General features: G+C 36.3%; 1 protein-coding gene across 7 annotated transcripts in view; it reads left to right on the top strand.

Moving 5' to 3' along the window:
* Positions 1 to 19,946, top strand: part of Pou2f1 (POU class 2 homeobox 1) — a 138,622-nt gene that overhangs the window by 80,041 nt on the left and 38,635 nt on the right. For all 7 annotated transcript variants that reach the window (XR_007594639.1, XM_050158342.1, XM_050158337.1 and 4 more), the window contains 6 exons: positions 2,088 to 2,188; positions 4,103 to 4,156; positions 6,012 to 6,131; positions 7,945 to 8,133; positions 10,314 to 10,440; positions 16,909 to 17,003. Coding sequence is in view for 6 of the 7 variants with exons in the window: in XM_050158342.1 (XP_050014299.1) it covers positions 2,088 to 2,188; positions 4,103 to 4,156; positions 6,012 to 6,131; positions 7,945 to 8,133; positions 10,314 to 10,440; positions 16,909 to 17,003 (686 nt within the window). In the remaining variant the exon portion in view is untranslated. The remainder of the gene's footprint in view (positions 1 to 2,087; positions 2,189 to 4,102; positions 4,157 to 6,011; positions 6,132 to 7,944; positions 8,134 to 10,313; positions 10,441 to 16,908; positions 17,004 to 19,946) is intronic.

The following is a 19,946-nucleotide window of genomic DNA, read 5'->3' as shown; positions in this document are numbered from 1 at the left end:
TGAAATTTTTTGTTTATTTGTTTGTTTACCTACTAATTCGGTTTCTTTCAATGTTGTGAGACTCTTGTATTTTTTATTTCTTCTTGAGTCAGTCTTGATAAATTCTGTTTTCTGGAAAGTAATCCATTTCTAAGTTTCAGTTTTATTAATGTGAAGTGGTTTATCAAATCTTGTTTTTACCTGCGTATGCATAACATGTGTGGAAGTCACCGGACATCTTCAGGTAACAGTCCTTACCTCTAACCATGTTTGAGACAGGTTCTCTTGTTCAACTCTGGTCATGCCAGGATAGCTGACCTAGAAGCTTTGAAAGATTTTGCTGCCTCCATCTCCTCTCAGGATTACCTGTGCTACTATGTCTAGTTTTTAGTTGGCTTCTGGGGAGCCAAGTACAGGTCTTCAGGCAAGCAGAGCAAATGCTTTACCCACTGCATCTTTTGGCCTGCAACATAGTGATATGTTTGTTTTTTTTTTTTCTTCTGTTGTCCTTAAATGGTTTACTTGCTTCCCCCCTATTCTTTTGCTTCTTCTTACCAGAAACATAACATGATTCCTTTGAAAGAATTAAGCTGATATTTTTCTGTTGTGTGTTGTTTTCCACTTTCATTAAGTATCGGTCCTACTTTTATCACTGTCTTCTATTTTCTTCAGATTAATTTGCTTCTCGGTGCTTTGATTTTTTTTTTTTTTTTTTTTTTTAGCATTTAAACTACTATCCTTCCCTTAGCTCTTAGAAACACTAAGATCAAAGATTCCCTACTTCTTTGCTTGTAATTGCCTGTTTGTCTTCAACCCATTTTTCTCTGTATGCATTATTAAGTAGCTTTGGATACAGGATTACAAAGATTCACCTTGGTAATACTATTCTACAGAATCTTTGGCTCTGGCCTGTCATTTCTTGATGCACTCTAGACTACTTTGATGTTTTTTTTTCCCAGGGTCTCTAGACCCTCATGTATTTAATAATAATTATCTTACATGATTCATTGGCCAAGAACTCAATGAATAGATTCCAATCACCACTGTATCTCTGTGTATTCAATAATTCTTGGCAATTGTCAGTCATTTTTTTATTTGTGTTCCTGCTTCTTAGGCATTGTTGGTGTTAAATACTTAGCCCACCACCAATGACATACCTCCTCCAATGAGGCCACACCTTAGGTGCCAAGTATTCAAATATATGAGCCTATGGGAGCCATTCTCATTCAAACCACGGCTCTGTTTCATTGCATTTCCTTTTATTTTTCGTTATATTTTTCTTTATTCTAGAGAATTCCATGCATATACATACATAGTAAAGTATTTCCCTATTTCTCTCCTTTATCTCCCCTAATATTTCCTAACATGTCCCTGTCCTAACTTTATGACTTTTTTCTTTTAGTTTGTGGGTATATTTATTTTTTGTTTTTCTTTCTTTTTGGGGGAGGGAGGGGTTTTCGAGACAGTGTTTCTCCATAGCTTTTGGTTCCTGTCCTGGAACGAGCTGTTGTAGACCAAGCTGGCCTCAAACTCACTGAGATCTGCCTGCCTCTGCCTCCCGAGTGCTGGGATTAAAGGCGTGCACCACCACCACCAGGCTATTTTTTGTTTTGACAGTCCACAAAGTCCAGCTAGTGATGGCTGTATGTGTATGGGTTTGGGATCATCTACTGGAGCACAGGAAATCTAGTAGGAACACCCTCAAAATAGATTGGTTTTCCCTCCTATATCAAATGCCAGCTGCCAGTGGCTCCTCGTTAAGGGATGGAGCCTGGATGGTACGTCCCCATTGTGCTAGGATTTTGGCTGGTTTGTGGAGGTCTTAAGGAGGTAACCACACATGCTGTGAGTTCATGAGTGCCATAGCCATTGCACATCCAGAAAACAGCATCTCACAGCACTTCATCTTCTGACTCTTTCTATCTCCTTTGCTACAGTTTCTGACTCCTCTTACATGATGTTCTATTTCCAAATCCCTTCTTCTCTTTGAAGATACTTAGAAAAATGATTACTCAAAACAAGTTCCTAATGGATGTTGGTAACTGGAATTTGAGTACTTGCTTCATTTGAATTTATTTCACTTAATAGTTATTTTGTTTGCTTTCCAGGCACTCAGACAAATGGCCTGGACTTCCAGAAACAGCCTGTTCCTGTTGGAGGAGCGATCTCAACAGCCCAGGCCCAGGCTTTCCTTGGACATCTTCACCAGGTAGACAGTTTCACCCGGCCATAGCTGAGAATGCTTGTTAAAGGAGACATAAAATGCTAGGGAAGTTATTTCAAATCATATGTAACTATCCTGCTGAATAATTCATGTAGAATTAATAGTTTCTACATAACTATTGACTTTAAAACTGTGAACAAAAGAGTATTTTGGTAGGACATATATAACAGGTAGGTTACTATTTTCATGAAAATGAGCTTGAATCTGTGATGGCTAAGTGATACTAGTAAATAACTTAGAGTCATTCAAAATTCCCAGTTATCACTACCTTAAAGCCACTGTAATTTAGGTGACTACTCAGACACTTGCTTGACTGTTAACCTCTTAATTTCAGATTTTTAAAACAACAAGTTTTAACTTAATACCCTGATACCATGTGATTTCCCCCAATCTAAAATAGAACATACATTCTGTTCATTTAATTTACGTTACCGCTCTTTTCATCAAAATGTTATTAAACTACCAAACTATTTTCTTTATTTTTTTTAAAAAAAAAAAAAGCTGCTCTACTTGAAAATAGGTAAAAATTTAGGAAAACTATTATCAAGTTTGTTTTTAAATGAAGCAAAGTTGGAATGGTTCATAATTCTTTGCATCTATGTTCAGCTAGTTGCTTGGATCCTTACACAATAGCTTTTGTATTCTATGTTTATTTTTATTATCAGCATTCAGTTTTAATCTTACATTTATTCTAGTCTAGTTTATAATCTTTCTTCTCCCTTCTTAGTCTTTCTTTAATTTGAAGACATTAATCTTTGAGAGGCTGCAAGATATTAGGAGACAACGAACTCCTTCAATAAATAAATATTTAGTTTTAAAAAACTTAACACTTTTAAGAGTACAGATCAAGAAGTTTTCTCAGTTTGAGTTTGTCTGCTTTCCTGTCATACTGAGTGTTCTTTTTTTTTTTTTTTAAATTCAGGTTATCCATTTTTGGTAGGATTACAACATAAAAAGTACAGTCTTCACAGTGCTTGCAACAGAAGGCAAATCTCATTACTGGTAGCATTAATTATTCAACCTGATCATTTGCTTGACAGGTAGCCCTCCCTCTGAAGTTACTGTTGTACCCTTTGTAATTCTCAGCATCTGTGGAGAAATACTTTATTCTCATTTGGCCTGATAGATAATACGTAGATGACCCTTTTTAAAGTTAGGTTGATGTCATGGTTGCCAAATGATGGTTTTCTAATTGCATGTGTGTCCTTACTTTAACATGACTGTGATTTGAACTTTTGAAATACAAGTATTAAATAGTAAAACAGGTTTTTTTTTTCATGTATGGATTATAGAGTAGATTCCCTTAACTAGTTCTTTTGTTTATAATGATAAAATCAGTGTGTATTGATAGCTTGTTTTTATGTGTTCTTTAAAACAGTATGGAAGATATAAGTTAGGTTTTCAGAACTATGACTACAAATGGAGTTTAAATAAGAAGCACCCAACCAGTATATGTGTGGCGTGACTGATAGTGCTCATTTAGTGATGATGCTAATTTAGAAGAAATTTCTGCAGTTTTCAGTTGGGGTTGTTGAGTTTGTATGTAAAGTTTTTTGTTTTTTGTTTTGTTTTGTTTTTTTTTGTTTTTTTTTTTTTTTTGGTTTTTCGAGACAGGGTTTCTCTGTGGCTTTCAAGCCTTTCCTGGAACTAGCTATATAGACCAGGCTGGTCTCGAACTCACAGAGATCCGCCTGCCTCTGCCTCCCGAGTGCTGGGATTAAAGGCGTGTGCCACCATCGCCCGGCTTGTGTAAAGTTTTAACCCCATAAAATATTTATTTGTATGTTGAAGTCTTAACTCAGTGGTATACATTTTGTTTTGAATTTATTTCTTGATGGCATCCTCTAATGATAAATAACTATTTTATATTATTATGTCCATTGATTACTTTCCTTCTAGGTTCAGCTTGCTGGGACAAGTTTACAGGCTGCTGCTCAATCTTTAAACGTTCAGGTAAGTTGAAATATGAACACATAGGTTATATCTTCTATTAATTTTTTTCATAACTTATAATGAGCATATAATTTAGAACTACTTGTGATTGTTAGTAACTATTAATTTTATTATTTCTATATTTTTATTGCTGAATCCAGTTGGTGATAATTGTCATTGATGAAAATCACCTTAATCTGCTACTGTGTGTGAGCCAGCAGTGGACAAGTGAAAGTTCACTTTCAAAATTTTAGAATCAAGTTCAGGAACTGAACACAAAACTAAATAGCTTATTAAGTATCCTTTTTTTCCCAGACTGTTTATCATTTTTCAAGAAACACTGGGCAGAAAGTCAGGGAACTTGGGTTTCAAAATCTCATTGTACCAATAATTACCAGTAATCATTGGCAAATCACAGCCTCCCGGGTTTCAGTTTTGTTTACCTGTATTTAAATAAAGACATTGATAACATTGTAATGATCTTCTCTGATCTAAACAGAAGTAACATTTAAAGTACACTGGAGCCATGGCTCGGTGGTTAAAAGGATTTACAGAGGACTCCAGTTTAGTTCCCATACCAGAAGGCTCAGAACCATGTATAACTATAACTCCAGGACATCTGACACCCTCTTCTTGCCTCTGTAGGAATCTGCACACACCATATGCACATACTCTCTCTTTCACACACACATGAATAATTTAAAATGATAAAGAACCTTTCTTTTTAAAAAAGCAAGTCATTATTGGTTAGACAGTCAAAATTATAAATCTGGTTGTTTTTTTTTTTTCTGTTTTCTTTTTTGCTTTGCTTTGCTTCTGTAAACCATCAGATAGAAAGACTCAAGGCTCAAGTATTTTGCACAGTTCCTTAACATTTCAGTCAGCCTTTTCAGTGTAATGTTTAGGGAACTAACAGTCAGAAGAGAAAGACAGTATTCTAGAAGATTGATGCAGTACCACTACAGACTAAACATTTAAAACCTTGAATGTTCAACCCAGAACATGAAATACATGAAACCTTGTGGAATATGGACCTAGTAACACAGAAATAAGGAGAAAAAAGGAGATATTGTGACCCTTCTTTCTGAGGGAGAAGAGGCAGAAAATTGCCTTGGTTGCCATGGTAAACTTAATATCCCTTAGAGAGATGTTGGCAAACAGGCTATATCTCCAGTGCAGAATGTTTACAGTCCTGCACTGTAATTATCTTTCAGTGACTGGCAGCATTAATCAGAGCATTTATGTTAATTAGCTCTGCTGCAATCTCCCAAACAGGTGGTAGAAAATATGCAAATCTATGCAGAATTTTAATATTCTGTATAACCAGTTTTAATTACCATAAAAATTTTTCTCTCTGGCCATTTAAGGACCTATAAATTCTTGACTATATCATTTTCCTTCAGGCTTGTAAATTACTTGGTGGAAGATGCTGCATTTAGAGTTGTTTTAAAAGAGTAGAGAAAAAGTTCTTTGGGTCAAGTTACTTAACTATAATATAGTATATAGAGAAGTTTGATACTTGCCACAAGAAATATGTTAGTTTGGAGGGTCTAAAATGAATTGAAAATCATTTTTTCCCTTTTCTCTTCATTACCTGCACTGGGAATTTGGGGTTGTGAAAGGTTTTGTTGACTCATGGAGGACCAATTTACTTTTCTGTTAAAAAATTATACTTGCAGCTTTTCTGGGATTGGAATAAAAAAGCTGTAAGGGCACTTAAGTAGAAAGAAAAGGCATGTAAAAAAGGAACAGAAAACCCCAAAACTCAAAATTGAATAGCACATATTTTAAATAATTCTTGAATTTTTAGAGTTAGAAGTACATTTCTTTTAATCACCTACTTGAGATACTTATTTCCTATCCAATCCCACTTCAGTCTAAATCTAGTGAAGAATCGGGGGATTCCCAGCAGCCAAGCCAGCCCTCCCAGCAGCCTTCAGTGCAGTCAGCCATTCCCCAGACCCAGCTAATGCTGGCTGGGGGACAGATAACTGGGGTAAGTTTCCATTGAAAAATTGTACTGAATTTCCTCTGTGTCTGAATTGCCTCTGGCTCGTATTGTATTGAAGCTCTTTCCCTGCAGCTGGCACCAGCATGGTGCCATTTCATCTTTAAGGGACTTCGTGGATACAGAAGCTCTAAGAATTACCTTTGTCATTACTTTGCAAGATTTCTTTTGTTACAACTGCAGATGTTGAGAATAAACTGCAAATTTTTTAACTTACATTAAAATGTGGTATTGCTTCATTGTGCAAGGAAGTCGTTGCCATATGTATGATAAAATTGGAGTTGTGTTGTTGCAGAATAGTTAAACAGTGGACCAATACCCTGAAAGTAAAACATCTTCTTCAAGTGGCTTTGTAATATCCTAAAATAAAGCATGTGGTCTTATATCCTGTCTGTGTAATTACTTAATTACTAAAAGACTAGTTACTTTATCTCCCTATATGTTAGATTTCCTTCCTCTAAATGGAAATATTAATAATAATTATTTTAAGTACCATTGCAATTTATATATAGGTCTTAAAACAGTGCTTGGCATGTAACCTTCAATAAGTGGTACTTATTTTTACTGGTAACAGATTGTCCTTCGTGACTGTTAAGCTTTTGTTTAACTATTTAGTGATTTCTGTTCTAAGCTATTATTTGGAATAATTTTTCAATGTTGGAAGCTTATGTGTTTTCTTTTGTGAGGAGAGTGAGTCAAGGGAATGGTAAGAAAAATACTAATCAATTCATATTATATCAACCTTCAGAATTTTTTATATGGACAGCCCTTTTAAGACCTGTTACACATTTATTTATGATACTTCCATCACTAGAGGTTAATATATATACCTGTATCATATCAAATAGAAATATTCACACACATTTTGAAGACTATTGCATTTTTGAATAGTTTTGCTTTGGTTCTTGGGTTTCTAATGCAAATTGTTTGGATAAATTAGATTCTGTTAGGTTAGAAGGCAGGCTGTTCTGCTAAATGACTGTTCATTGAGATATAGGTATTACCCTACTTGTTCGTTCAGAACATACCATCAAAAGGAAGGTCCAGCATACTTACTACTTTTATGTAAGCATTTTCAAAATGCTATATTATGAAAGTTTAGGTTTGTTCTCAATACAGTTCTTGCATTACTATAAGGGTTTGGTTTTTGGTGACTAGTTAGTAACAAGCACTTAGGATTCTGGCCGGGTTCATGTACCTTCAAGATTTTATTAAATCTGGGCATTAAGATTCATTTGCATTTAAAAGAATGTCTCTTACTCCCTGTTTCCTAGAGTTGGAAAGAGGTTGTAAAGTTGCAAACCAGTACTTTCTAATGACAGAAGATTGGGTGAAGGAAGGTCTAGTAGGGAGATTTGGATAGGAAAGAAGTACAGTTCATGATTTTTAGTCACATCTAAAACATACTGGAAATGGTGAGATTTAGTGGGGATTCTAACTAAACAGCTGGACCTTGTCAGTTCTCTTCCTGGTCATATTCAGCAGCCTTTTGTCCCTCATTCATCTGACTAATCACTTGCTCTTGGGTATACATTTCCGTGCATATCCTGTCAGCATTGATTCTTTGTTTTTTTATGTACTGGTTACATTTCTTGCCTAGATGTTTTTGTCTGAAATAGGGACTATTACTTTAATTTAAAGTTCTGCTAGTACTAGTAGTTTTTGTGGACAGGCTAGCTGCATGTTAGTAATGTCATGAGTAGTGAGGGCTTAATACCACTTGAGTTACCTGTTTGAAAGCAGTTCGTTTGCATCATAGGCCCCATTTCTTCAATCCTTCCCTTGTTTGTTCTTATTTTAGCTGACTTTGACACCAGCCCAGCAGCAGTTATTACTGCAGCAGGCCCAGGCCCAGGCCCAGCTCCTGGCTGCTGCAGTCCAGCAGCATTCCGCCAGCCAACAGCACAGCGCTGCTGGGGCCACCATCTCAGCCTCTGCTGCCACACCCATGACGCAGATTCCCCTGTCTCAACCCATACAGATTGCACAGGTGAGTGAGGCGCAAGGTTACAGGAAAGCAAGTGATAAAATGGAAATACCTTACTGAGTAGTATTAACCTTCTAGTTATTACTGTGGGTCTTCAAAGGCCCAGGGAACTCTTAACTCTAGATCCAGGAGGCACTACTATTCTTCTTCACTGAGTCAGAAACAATATACTTGTTTGCTAATTTGAGTTGATATCATAAATATATAACTAATTATTTGGACAACTGAATGTTTATGTTAAGCAACAATTCTTGAGGAAGTAGCTGGCATATTTCAGAGTCAAGGGATTACTGATTTTATCTTAATTAGCTAATCATGGCAGGGAAGAATTCTTTTCATGTGCTCTACAATAAATGTTGTCAGCATATGAGAAAGATAGCAAGGCTTCTTTCTGCTGTGGAATGAGTAGGACCATGGAGAACTGCAGTAAAATGTTACAGGGTTTCAGTTTTCATGTTTGAAAGTAAACTATCAATAGATAATAAGGATTTACATTGAGAATCATAAAGAATAGGATCAAAAAGGAAAATAAGTGAAATCCTTTATCTCAAGGAAATGAAAGGGAGTGTGAGAAGTTATATAAGAGATATATGAAGAAGTTTTAAGAACTAAGCAGTTGCCAGGTGGTGGTAGCGCACGCCTTTAATCCCAGTACTCAGAAGGCAGAGGCAGGCGGATTTCTGTGAGTTTGAAGCCAGCCTGGTCTACAAGAGCTAGTTCCAGGATAGGCTCTAAAGCTACAGAGAAATCTTGTCTCGGAAGAAGAACTAAGCAAATTGTCTTTATATCCTCAGTAGAGAAGGGAAGTACATTTAAACTGTAACAAGAGTTTAGCTAGATACTTGAAATGGAATCAGACTAATCTTTATTGCTGTGTGAACAGTCTGTATCAAGATAGTGTTTTGATTTGGGCCATTTTCTTCATCAAACAAATTATTTTAGTAAGTAAACTCTGAGACCTTATCTGAAATTGATATAAATAAGATCACTTATACCTTACGAATTCTCAGTTGAGTTGAATAAACTGGTGTCAAATTTCAGGAATTAGGTCTTTGAATTTATTGATGGAAATTTAGATATTCCACTCTCAAATTTTACTTTATAGAGAAAAATTGGGCCAAATATTTAAAAGCTTTCTTAAAGTCCATCTTGAACTTCATTTAGACCAGATCTAAACAAACAGAATATATAGAATGAGTATATATTAAAAGGGAATTTATTAGCAATGGCTGTCTCTCAAAGGAAAAGCCAAGATCCAGCAGTTGTTTAGTTTGTACATTTGGATGTCTCTGCTATTCTTTATTCTCTCTTGGTCTCTTGAAGAAGTAGGTTCTAATACCACAGAGGAGTGCCTCAGCAACAGGGTAGATGGACTTAACCAGAGAGAGTGAGAGAAGGTAGACAAGAAGCAAGAGCTTCTTTCTTCTGTGTTCTTTTAAATGGGCCAGATTTACACAGGTCTTATCCCACCTCAAATGATCCAATCAATAAAGTCCCTCACAGCGATGCCCAGCTGTTTGCATTTTAGTTGATTCCAGAGGTAGTGAAGTTGACATCCAAGATTAACCTTCAAAATGATAGCAGGTAGAAGAGAATTAACTCCAGTGGTCTTCTGACTTCCTTATGTATGTGTGCCATGTGCAAACCCACCACACACTAATAACAATAATAGAGTCTTAAAATTGAAAACAGCCACCCCCAGAACTATATACATTTATTCTGTATTCATTCATTTTGACAGATATTAGTGACTATTGAAAATTTGGTTTAGCGTAAGTCGTGATGCTGTATACATCATGCCCTCGAAAATAATAACTTTTTGCAGAGGCCATAAGGTTTTTTTGGTTTTGATTTTTGCTATTTTTCTATGTGTGTGAGTCATGACAATTCTCAGTAAAGTCAGTTCTGTTCTTCCACCATGGGCTCTAGGGATCAAACACCAGTTTTCAGTCTTGCAAAGCAAGCACTTTGACTTACTTAGCCTCTCTCTGGCCTGAGACCCAAGAATTTCTCACATACTGACATAATCCTGGAAGCCAGACTATTAGGACATGGGGGAAAAACTGCTAAGTATTGTCTTATTGTTACTTGATGTGATAGAAGTCATCATCTAGGAACCTTTTAACTAAGCCAGCTTTCATTTCTGGATCTCTCTAATCTATCTTTTGCTTCTGAGCTTTTAGGATCTTCAACAATTGCAACAGCTTCAACAGCAAAATCTCAACTTGCAGCAGTTTGTGTTGGTACATCCAACCACCAACTTGCAACCAGCACAGTTTATCATCTCACAGACCCCCCAGGGCCAGCAGGGTAAGCATCTCCCTAAAGCTTACTAGTGGTGCAGCAAAGCTGTCCATTTAGTGTTCCAGACACCTTAACTAACATTTTTCCCCAAACAGTGTCCTTATGAGCAATGCTTTTTTTAAATTTTGGTTTCAAACTACCAGTATTCATGAGAACTGTAAGTAATGATATTTAAATAAGGAACATAGGTTACATATATAAATAAGAATAAAATTTGAGGCCTGAAAGATCAGTAAAGGTTAGCTTATTAATGAATTTTACAGGAAATTTATAGGACTTTAACCTGAAATCGCACAGCTTAATCATGTCCAAGGCTCAGTTTATTTGGAAGAATGAAAAGGATAGATTTCTGAGTCCTATTCTCAAAAATTTAACTAGTTCTTTATGGAGTTAAATTTGAATATGTGATATCTTCGAATTATGTTTTCTGTGGGATATTTAGGTTTAAGCAGAAAAGTTACATTAATCATTTGTATTAAGAAAGCTTATTTACACTAAAACTCGGAGAGGCTAGAATAGGTAAGAATAAAGTTAGGAATACTGATCAGCAGAGTTTTGCAACATCGTGTTGGGACTGATAAAAGCTGAGCTGCTTGTCAGTCAGAAAAGAGAAAATGATAAAGCAGAAAGAAAGGACTTGGACCAGGCATGCTGGCACATGCATGCCTCTAATCCTAGCTCTCGGGAATCAGTCAGAGCAAGAGGTTCTCTGAGCTTAAGGCCAGCTTGATTTACATAGTGAGACCCTATCTCAAAATAAATTAAAAACAAAGAAAGGACCTCGTGACCAGTTATATTTGGTCAATTGTAAGGAATAGGCATCTAGGTGATTAAGTTTTTAGGAATCTGTAAGAATTGGTAGGTCATCTAAAGAGAATGTATGCATGGCAATAGGAGAGCTTTAGTGAAACCAACCCTTGGAATAGCAGGGATACGTAAGTCTAAAGATGATACCTGGTTTGTGGGTCGGGGCCAGTAAAAAGTGATCATCACAATGAAAGAGAATTCCAAGAGAGAAGGATGAAATAATCTATCTAGACCAGAAAGACTTTCACAGGCCACACCTGAATGAAGAGTGTGTGTGTTTAATTGGTAATTGTTCAGATCTTAAGACTGAAAGAGATCACTTTTCTTTAGCTTTTTTACAAAGCCCAAGGATATTACTGTCTTTTACATCTGAGCCTTTATAAGATAGTTAAAATAAGAAATGGCTATTCTAATTTTTTTGTGTGTGTTTATGTTCTTAGTTTCTTCCTTTCCAACCTTTCATGGGATTGAGATATAGCACATAATGGGAAGGAATATTGGTTGGCTTTAGAGCCTGAAACCTTGGACAAGCTAAGTTTTTTTTCTCTCTCTCTTTTTTTTTTAGTTATTTTATTTAAGAAAAGAAAAGAAACTGTCTTTTTTCATTTTACATTCCAATGCCAGTTCCCACTCCCTCTCCTCCTCCCATTCCCTTCACCTACCTTCCTACCCCTTACACCACTCCCCATCCACTCCTCAGAGAGGGTAAGGCACTCTGCTTTGGGGAAGGTCCAAGGCCCTCCCTACTATATCTAGGCTGAGCAAGGTATCCATCCAAATAGAATGGGTTCCCAAAAAGCCAGGACAAACAGAAGGGATAAATCCTGGTGCCACTGACAGTGGCCCTGCAGTCTGTCACAGCCATACAACTGTGTCCCATTTTCTTGAAGTTCTGGCTAGAGCAATAAGACAACAAAAGGAGATCAAGGGGATTCAAATTGAAAAGGAGGCTACCTAAGTTTTCTCAATTACATACTTCCCTTCTCATCTTCCCTTTTACTCTTCATCTTTCCCTTTAATTATGGTATGGGTAAATTATATAAAATGTTTTATTAATGTCAGGAAGACCATTGATACGTAGTAAAAAGCATAGGCTGTAGTCTAAAGCCAAGCTATCTCTCTCTGAAGAAATCTAGTTTTCCTGAGCCTCCATTTTCTTACTTGAAATATGAGAATAATTTTAGTATTTTTGTCCAAAAATTCAGTTAGGAAACTTTCTTAAAATTGAGATATATATATATATTTTTGCCACTATAACCATTGACATCATCAATATCAGCAGCAGTTCATAGATAAAACTTAGAAAATGAGAAGTTTGTTCCTTTATATAGTAAAAATCAGCTTGAAAGTAAACAGGACTCGGGAAATGGCTCAGTGGGTAAAGCACTTGCATAAGCATGAGGACCTATGTTCAGATCCCTAGCACCCATATCATGCCCTGGAAGGACTCAAGAAAGAAGCACATATAGGAATAGCAAGTTTGGAGGAGGGGGCGCTAATGTATCTAGCCAAGGCAATTTCAAATGAGAGTACCTACTTATATATAAGGCAGATACGGAATGAAGAGACTTGACCTAAACCTGACCTCTGCAAACCTGTGTATGTACATACCCATATACATGTGCACTCAGCATCTCACACACAAAGTGATCTAGAACCAGTTTGTACCACTATTGTTGAGTTGTAATCTTAGTGACAGGACAGGATCCAGATTTCATCTAATAAGACTAGCCAGCAGTATGAAGGATCAGAGCCTTGAAAACACTTTATTTTTAGTAGAGTCAGTGTGATTAATAGTAACTGGAAATCTGTTTCAGTCCTTAGTTTTGTTTCGAGAGGACAAGGATTGATTTCTTAAGATTTTAACAACAACAACAAAAATATTTCTAGTGTGCTGTTAGCCTCCAATTGAGCAATCATTTCTGCTTTTTTGAGGGAGGGAATATTGTTAATCTAAAAATTTGAAAGTATAGTTTATAATATTGAAAATATTGCTGTGATTATATAAATATTTAAAAACAAAAGAAATAATATTCTCCCAGAATTGATTTTTCATGGAAAAATTCTTACTAATATGTTTCTGAGTCTGTTTCACTACAACTTGTATTCTGCCTTTTCTACTGTCAGCATTAGTTTTGAAACTAAAGAAACACTCTTGTTTAAAAAAAATCTTGAATTTTGTGTTTGTGGTCTTTGTTATTCAGGGCATGGAACAAGAGAAAGGTTTGGTCCTCATGGAAGTGCTAGGCCTCTCCTGGACCCTTTCAGCATCTCAGCTGCTTTTAGTTGGCAGGGAGGGGAAGGGAAGGTTAATATGACTTAAAGTTTCAATATGTTTAGAATATGCTACTATGAACTAAAATTAATCATTCAGTATTATAATTTCTGATTAAATATGACTATTTCAGTGCTATTGTCAAAGAGAAACAAAAATCTAACTTTTCTGCTAAACTTTAAAGAAAATCATTGTTAAAATGTTTGTACTTCTAATTTTCCAGTGTTTTATCTTTTGTTTTTTTCTAAATTTAATAAATTAATTCTGATTATTCACATAAATGTAATTTTATTTCACACTAGACAATACTTTTGAGTGTGTTCAAACCCATAAAATCTACAATTATAGTTAATTTGCTTAGCAGTTTGTTGTATATTTGCTACGTGGCATATATCACTGTAATTATTCAAGTTAAAATTTTCAGCAAGATGAAATCCCCTGCAGTTACTAAAAGTCAAAGAGTAGCAAATATAAACAAATGATTTGGATAACAGTATGTCTAAGAAAGGTGGGACAGGGTGTGTGGTCTGAAGAAGGCTGGTCTAGAAAGTCGTGTCTGAACTGAAGGGTGAGGTGGAGACAGCTGCAGCTGGCTGTGGATTTGGATGCTAGCTTTGCAGGCAGTGAAGAATACAGAGAACCTGAGAGGGAGATCAACCTGCCCTAAGCCAAGAAAAGGAAGGCCAGTATAGCTAGAGATCAGTGAATGAGTAAAGGTGGTTGGGGAAAAAAAAGGCCTAGGCAGGGTTGGGGAGGTGGCTCACTGGTAAATCTCTCCATGCAAGCAAAGCTAAGTTCAGGTCTATAGAACCCATAGAAATGCTGAGTGAGTGTGGTGCCTCCACCTCTAATCCCAGTGCTTGGAAGACAGAAACAGGATCTCTAGAGCAAGATATTTCGCTAGACTAGCCTGTCAGAGAGCTTGGAGTTGAGTAGAGAGATCCCTCTTCAGCGAGTAAGGTAGACAGTGATTGAGGAAGACTATACATACTTATATGAAGAAGAAAACAAAAGCAAGCAATACAGGGCCAGATTACTTAGGACTAAACAGATATTCTATTTTAGGTATAATGGAAGACTACTAGAGTGTTGGATTGGGTTGGTGGCAAGGTCAGGCTATGGAGAACGAGTGGAGCTTGAACCTTATCAGCCTTCGATATGCTGAGGCTACAAGCATGTACCACCCAGCCTGGCTCGCTAGTATGATATAACCAAAGAGGTTACCTTAAATACTTTATAAGCTTGAGCTATAGAGAGCCTGGAAAGTTGACTCAGTGGTTAGCACCACAGGTTGCTCTTACAGGGGAGCCAGGTTCATACACATAAAATAATTATATAAATCTAAAAATATTTTTTAAAAGATTGAACCATAGAAAGATACTTGGGAAAAGTATGGTAGTCGTTCAAACATGAATAATTTTTTGCCGAATCTGGCTTTTTTCTTTTTTTTTTTAATTTTTTTTGAGCTCTACATTTTTTTCTGCTCCCCTCCCTGCCTCTCCCCTCTCCTTCAGCCCTCTCCCAAGGTCCCAATGGTCCTAGTTTACTCAGGAGATCTTGTCTTTTTCTACTTCCCATGTAGATTAGATCTGTGTATGTCTCAGGGTCCTCATCGTTGTCTAGGTTCTCTGGGATTGTGATTTGTGGGCTGGTTTTCTTTGCTTTATGTTTAAAAACCACTTATGAGTGAGTATAGTGATAATTGTCTTTCTAGGTCTGGGTTACCTCACTCAAAATGATGTTCCATCCATTTTCCTGCAAAATCAAGATGTCGTTATTTTTTTCTGCTGTGTTACTGTACTCCATTGTGTAAATGTACCACATTTTCCTTATCCATTCTTCGGTCGAGGGCATTTAGGTTATTTCCAGGTTCCGGCTATGACAAACAAAGCTGCTATGAACATAGTTGAGCACATGTCCTTGTGGCACGATTGAGTATCCTTTGGGTATATACCCAAAAGTGGTATTACTTACTGGGTCTTGAGGAGGGTTGTTTCCTGATTTTCTGAGAAATTGCCACACTTGACATCCAAAGGGGCTGCACCAGCTTGCATTCCCACCAGCAAGAGAAGCTTGTAACCAACCATGTATATTCAATTTACTTAGTTTTAGCATAGTTGCTTCATAATATAACCAAAAGAAAATCTCGAAAATCCAAATCTATTTAACATATTGTATTGGAGATCTACATCGTCAAATAAACACCTATGTTAATTTCTTAAATTTAGGCAGTGTTTGCTTACTTACAAACAGATGATAAAATCTGACAGGTTTAATTTTATTATTGTTTTACACATTTCACTGTATCCAAATTTAGTAACTAAGAAAATCAGAAAGATAAGTTAACCCACTGTAACTTACTGTCTCTCATTATGCCTCTGCTCCTAACTCATCATAACCTTATATTTAATATTTCAACATGATTATATTTGAAACTAAGTTCTTAGAGTAAGTTCTTTAATACAAATTTATTCTGGGTTGCCCCTGTATTTATAACATTGCAGAAAACCAAACAACAACAAAATCCTATAGGCTTAAATAATCAACTGAGTATGTACTACAAATACTTCAGGGATTCAAAACAAATTCTCATTATGTTGTCCAGCCTGGCCTCCAACTTCGGGGCTTAAGTGACCCTTCTGCCTCTGCCTCCAGAGGAATTGGTTCTACAGGCATGCCCATTTATACTCATTTTACTTATCAATAACTTTGAAACTAAGATGGTTGTTTATATTTCACCTTTATTGTCACCGAAGTGGCATGTGCTAAGAACTTGAAAACAGCATCTTCTTCCACTTACAGGATTGCCTGCTTCTTTCAGAAACAGATTCCCTGTCCCAAGATTCCTTAGAGCAGCATTTCTCTACCTGTGGGTCACCACCCCTTTGGGAGCCAAACGACTCTTTCACGGGGATTGTATATCAGATATCCTGCATATCAGATATTTATATTATGATTCAGAACAGTATCAAAGTTACAAGTAGCAATGAAAATAATTTTATAGTTGGGTCACCACAACATGAGGAACCATATTAAGGGTCATAGCATTAGGAAGATTGAAAACCACTATGATAAAGGATTCTAATGACTTCAGAGTTAAGAAGTTAAATTCATATTTAAAATTCCAGATCCTTTCATTTAGAGTAGTTTCTCATATTCTTCCTTTTAGGAAGTAAAAGCCTTTCAGAGAACTTACTCAGATTACACAAAAGATACACAAGCTTTGATGTTATGTATTTTCATGCCATCTTGTGTTTAGCATGTTAACAGTATTGAATTTTAGGCAGAGAATTAGATGAGTCTGAAGACCAACAAAACTACCAGGAAACCAGTTGGAAACTTTGAGTTTATATTCTTTTTTTTATCTTCCTGAAATAATTTGGTTTTCACAGGTCTCCTGCAAGCGCAAAATCTTTTAACGCAACTACCTCAGCAAAGCCAAGCCAACCTCCTACAGCCACAGCCAAGCATCACCCTCACCTCCCAGGTCAGTTTTCTCACTCTATTGTTTTACTAATTGAAAAATGAAACAGAAACACCCACAGTAATAGCAGTCTCAGATGTTTAGAAGCTGACCAAAAACTCAGTGCTGGCCTTATTAGCTTGATAAAGCAGTACTACCAAATTGATGGAGACTGTTATTTTTCGTTGTCCTTTTTTAAGTTCATAAAGAATAGCCATGTAGATAGTAAATGTGGATGAATTATAGCTGTCTGAACACTGAAATGAAAGGCCTAGGAATTAAATTAAAACCTGTCATTGTTCCTTTGTCTTTGCTAAAACAGTGAAGGAGCTTGGATTTCTATATTTTTTCAGTACTTAAATGTTATTTTATGTCATTTCCTCAGAAGACTTAACAATCGTAATCATATAGAAAGCACAGTTCTTAGGCATCTGCAAGTTTAATTTCCATGTTTGTCTTTTTATCTAGTGGTGATTGTGACTGTGGTGAGTTTGCCTCCTTCCTCATCCTAATGGCTGACCTTGAATCCTCCTTCCTTGTCCTGACTCTCTAAAGTGTAGAAGTTGGAGGAGGAGAGTGAATGAACGACTCAGTGGTTCTTGCTGAGCAAACAAGAGGATCAGAGATCAGATCCTAAGAACCACTTAAATGCATGCTGAGTGAGCGTGGTGGCTCACCTGTAGTTTCAGTCAGGAGATCTCCTAAGCATTCTGGCTTTTGAAACTAGCCTATTGCCAAGCTTTGAGTGAAGAGTGATCAAGTTAGATCGCTTCATCAGCCTCTGCCTTCCATATATATACACACACACACACACATACATACATACATATACACACAAACACACATGGATGTATATGTATCCACGTGTATGCATACTTGCATACACACAAATATGAAAATAAAAAATATAATTAAAACTTAATATGTTACCTAATTTCACAGGTTTAACTATTTATAATAATTCTCCATCTTGGTCATTTTGCAAGGGATTAGTTTTTTGGTTATTGGGGGTTTTTTGTTGTTGTTGTTTTGTTTTGTTTATGTCACTATGACAAATACCTGAGAAAAATAATTTAAAAGTCAAAGGTTTATTTTGACTCATAGCTTTAGTAGCCAGTTACTTGCTATTAACCACTGACTCTTGTAGCCAAACAATTTATTAAAGGTAGAAAATTAGATCCCATCTGATGTCAGGAATTATTACAAAACCATAATAATGAATACATGGTATTGGCATATATAAATAAATGTAGGCCAAAGGGATATATCTGTCCAATAGACAGAAATGTAAATAGCAAACTAAGTTTCCAAGGCACCAAAGGATTCCAGTGGAAATAGAAAGTATTTTTAATATATAATAACTAACAATTGACTATTCATAAGCAAAAGGGGGTGGAGACCATTCTTATTTCATATCTTATACAAATATTAACTTGAAATGAGTCATAAACCTAAATTTTACAAAGAAATGTTCATGCCTTTCGGTAAAGCAGTGTTTTCTTAAACAAGACACAAGAAGCCTTAACCATAGAAGAAACAATAAATTTCAGAAAAATTAATTCATCTTAAGAGGCTGGAGAAATGGCTCAGTGATTTAAGAGTACTTCCTACTCTTCCAGAGCACCCACATGGCAGCTCATAACTGTCTATACCTCTAAGATCTAGTAGCCTTACACAGACATACATGCAGGCAAAATACCAATGCAAATAAAATAAACTTATCTAAGAGAATGGGAAGAAAACCAAAGTTAAGGAAAAAACAGTCTTCAAATAGAATATTTGATAAATGATTCTGTAATCAATATGGGAGTGGGGTGTTTGTTCAGATACTCCAGGAAACCAGAACTTGTTGAATCCCTTAGTGCTGAAGGTTCGGGCAGCTGTGAGCTGCTCGGTGTGCACGCTGGAAACTGAACTCGGGTCCTCTTCAAGAGCAGTATACACTCAGTCATTGAACATTCCAGTGCAAAATGAAGGAAAAAAAGGTGATTGCCAATGAGGATGTGCCTTCACTAGACAGGGTACAGTTATGAAGAATTTGAGACCAAGTATTGATGAAAAAGCAAAGCAACTAGATTTCTTATACATTAGTAGTAGTTTTGCAAAATGTACGGCACTTACAAAATTAGTTTGGCATTCACTTAAAAAAGAAGCCAGTGGGTGGTGTCACATGCCTTTAATTCCCAGTACTGGTGAGGTAATGACAGGCAGACCTTTGTGAGTTCGAGGCCAGTCTGGTCTACAGAGCTCCACAGAGAAACCCTGTCTCTAAATACATAAAATAAACAAACAAAGCAAGCTGCACTTTATAACCCAGTAGTTTTACTCTTTAAAATGAAAGCACAAAGATATGTATATGAGTGCTTATAATAGATTAATTAATAATTACCCTAATGTATTCATCAGATAGTACATTGCATAAACTTCCAAATAGCCATGTGACAGATTGCTATTCAGCAGGAAAAAGAAATGTAATTCCAATAGCTACAGTGGCACATATGCATTTAAAAAGCCTTATACTAAGTGGCAGAAGCTAGGCTTAAAAGACTGAGTACTGTATGATTTCAGTTTACACAACATTTTAGACAGGACAGAACTATAGGTATAGAAATCCTATCAGTGCTTGTCAGGAAGAAAGGATTGACACTGAAGACTGATCACAAAGGGTTCAGAAGAAATTTGGGGAAGTATGGTAAAAATAATCTATATATTGTGTTTGTAGTTACACAATTATATTCAGCTGCAAAAGCATCAAACTGTATACTACAGTTTTAAGTGGTAAGTTTTTTAATATGCTCAATTCAAAATAAATAAATTTGCTGTTTTGACATATACCCACCAGAGACCTCTTTCTGGTCTATATGCTGTGCACATTTAGCAAACTTCATCCTGACTCTTCTCATTAAATGCTGTACTACCATTCTAGATCTGGCCCAATTCGGCCACGGATTTTAGTAAGATACCAGC

Source organism: Alexandromys fortis, unplaced genomic scaffold, assembly GCF_014885135.2.
Source record: "Alexandromys fortis isolate MF-2015 unplaced genomic scaffold, M_Fortis_MF-2015_v1.1 scaffold_97, whole genome shotgun sequence".
Taxonomy (NCBI): Eukaryota; Metazoa; Chordata; class Mammalia; order Rodentia; family Cricetidae; genus Alexandromys; species Alexandromys fortis.
The sequence above is the reverse complement of the archived record's forward strand: the minus strand, read 5'-3'. Positions and strand labels throughout refer to the sequence as shown.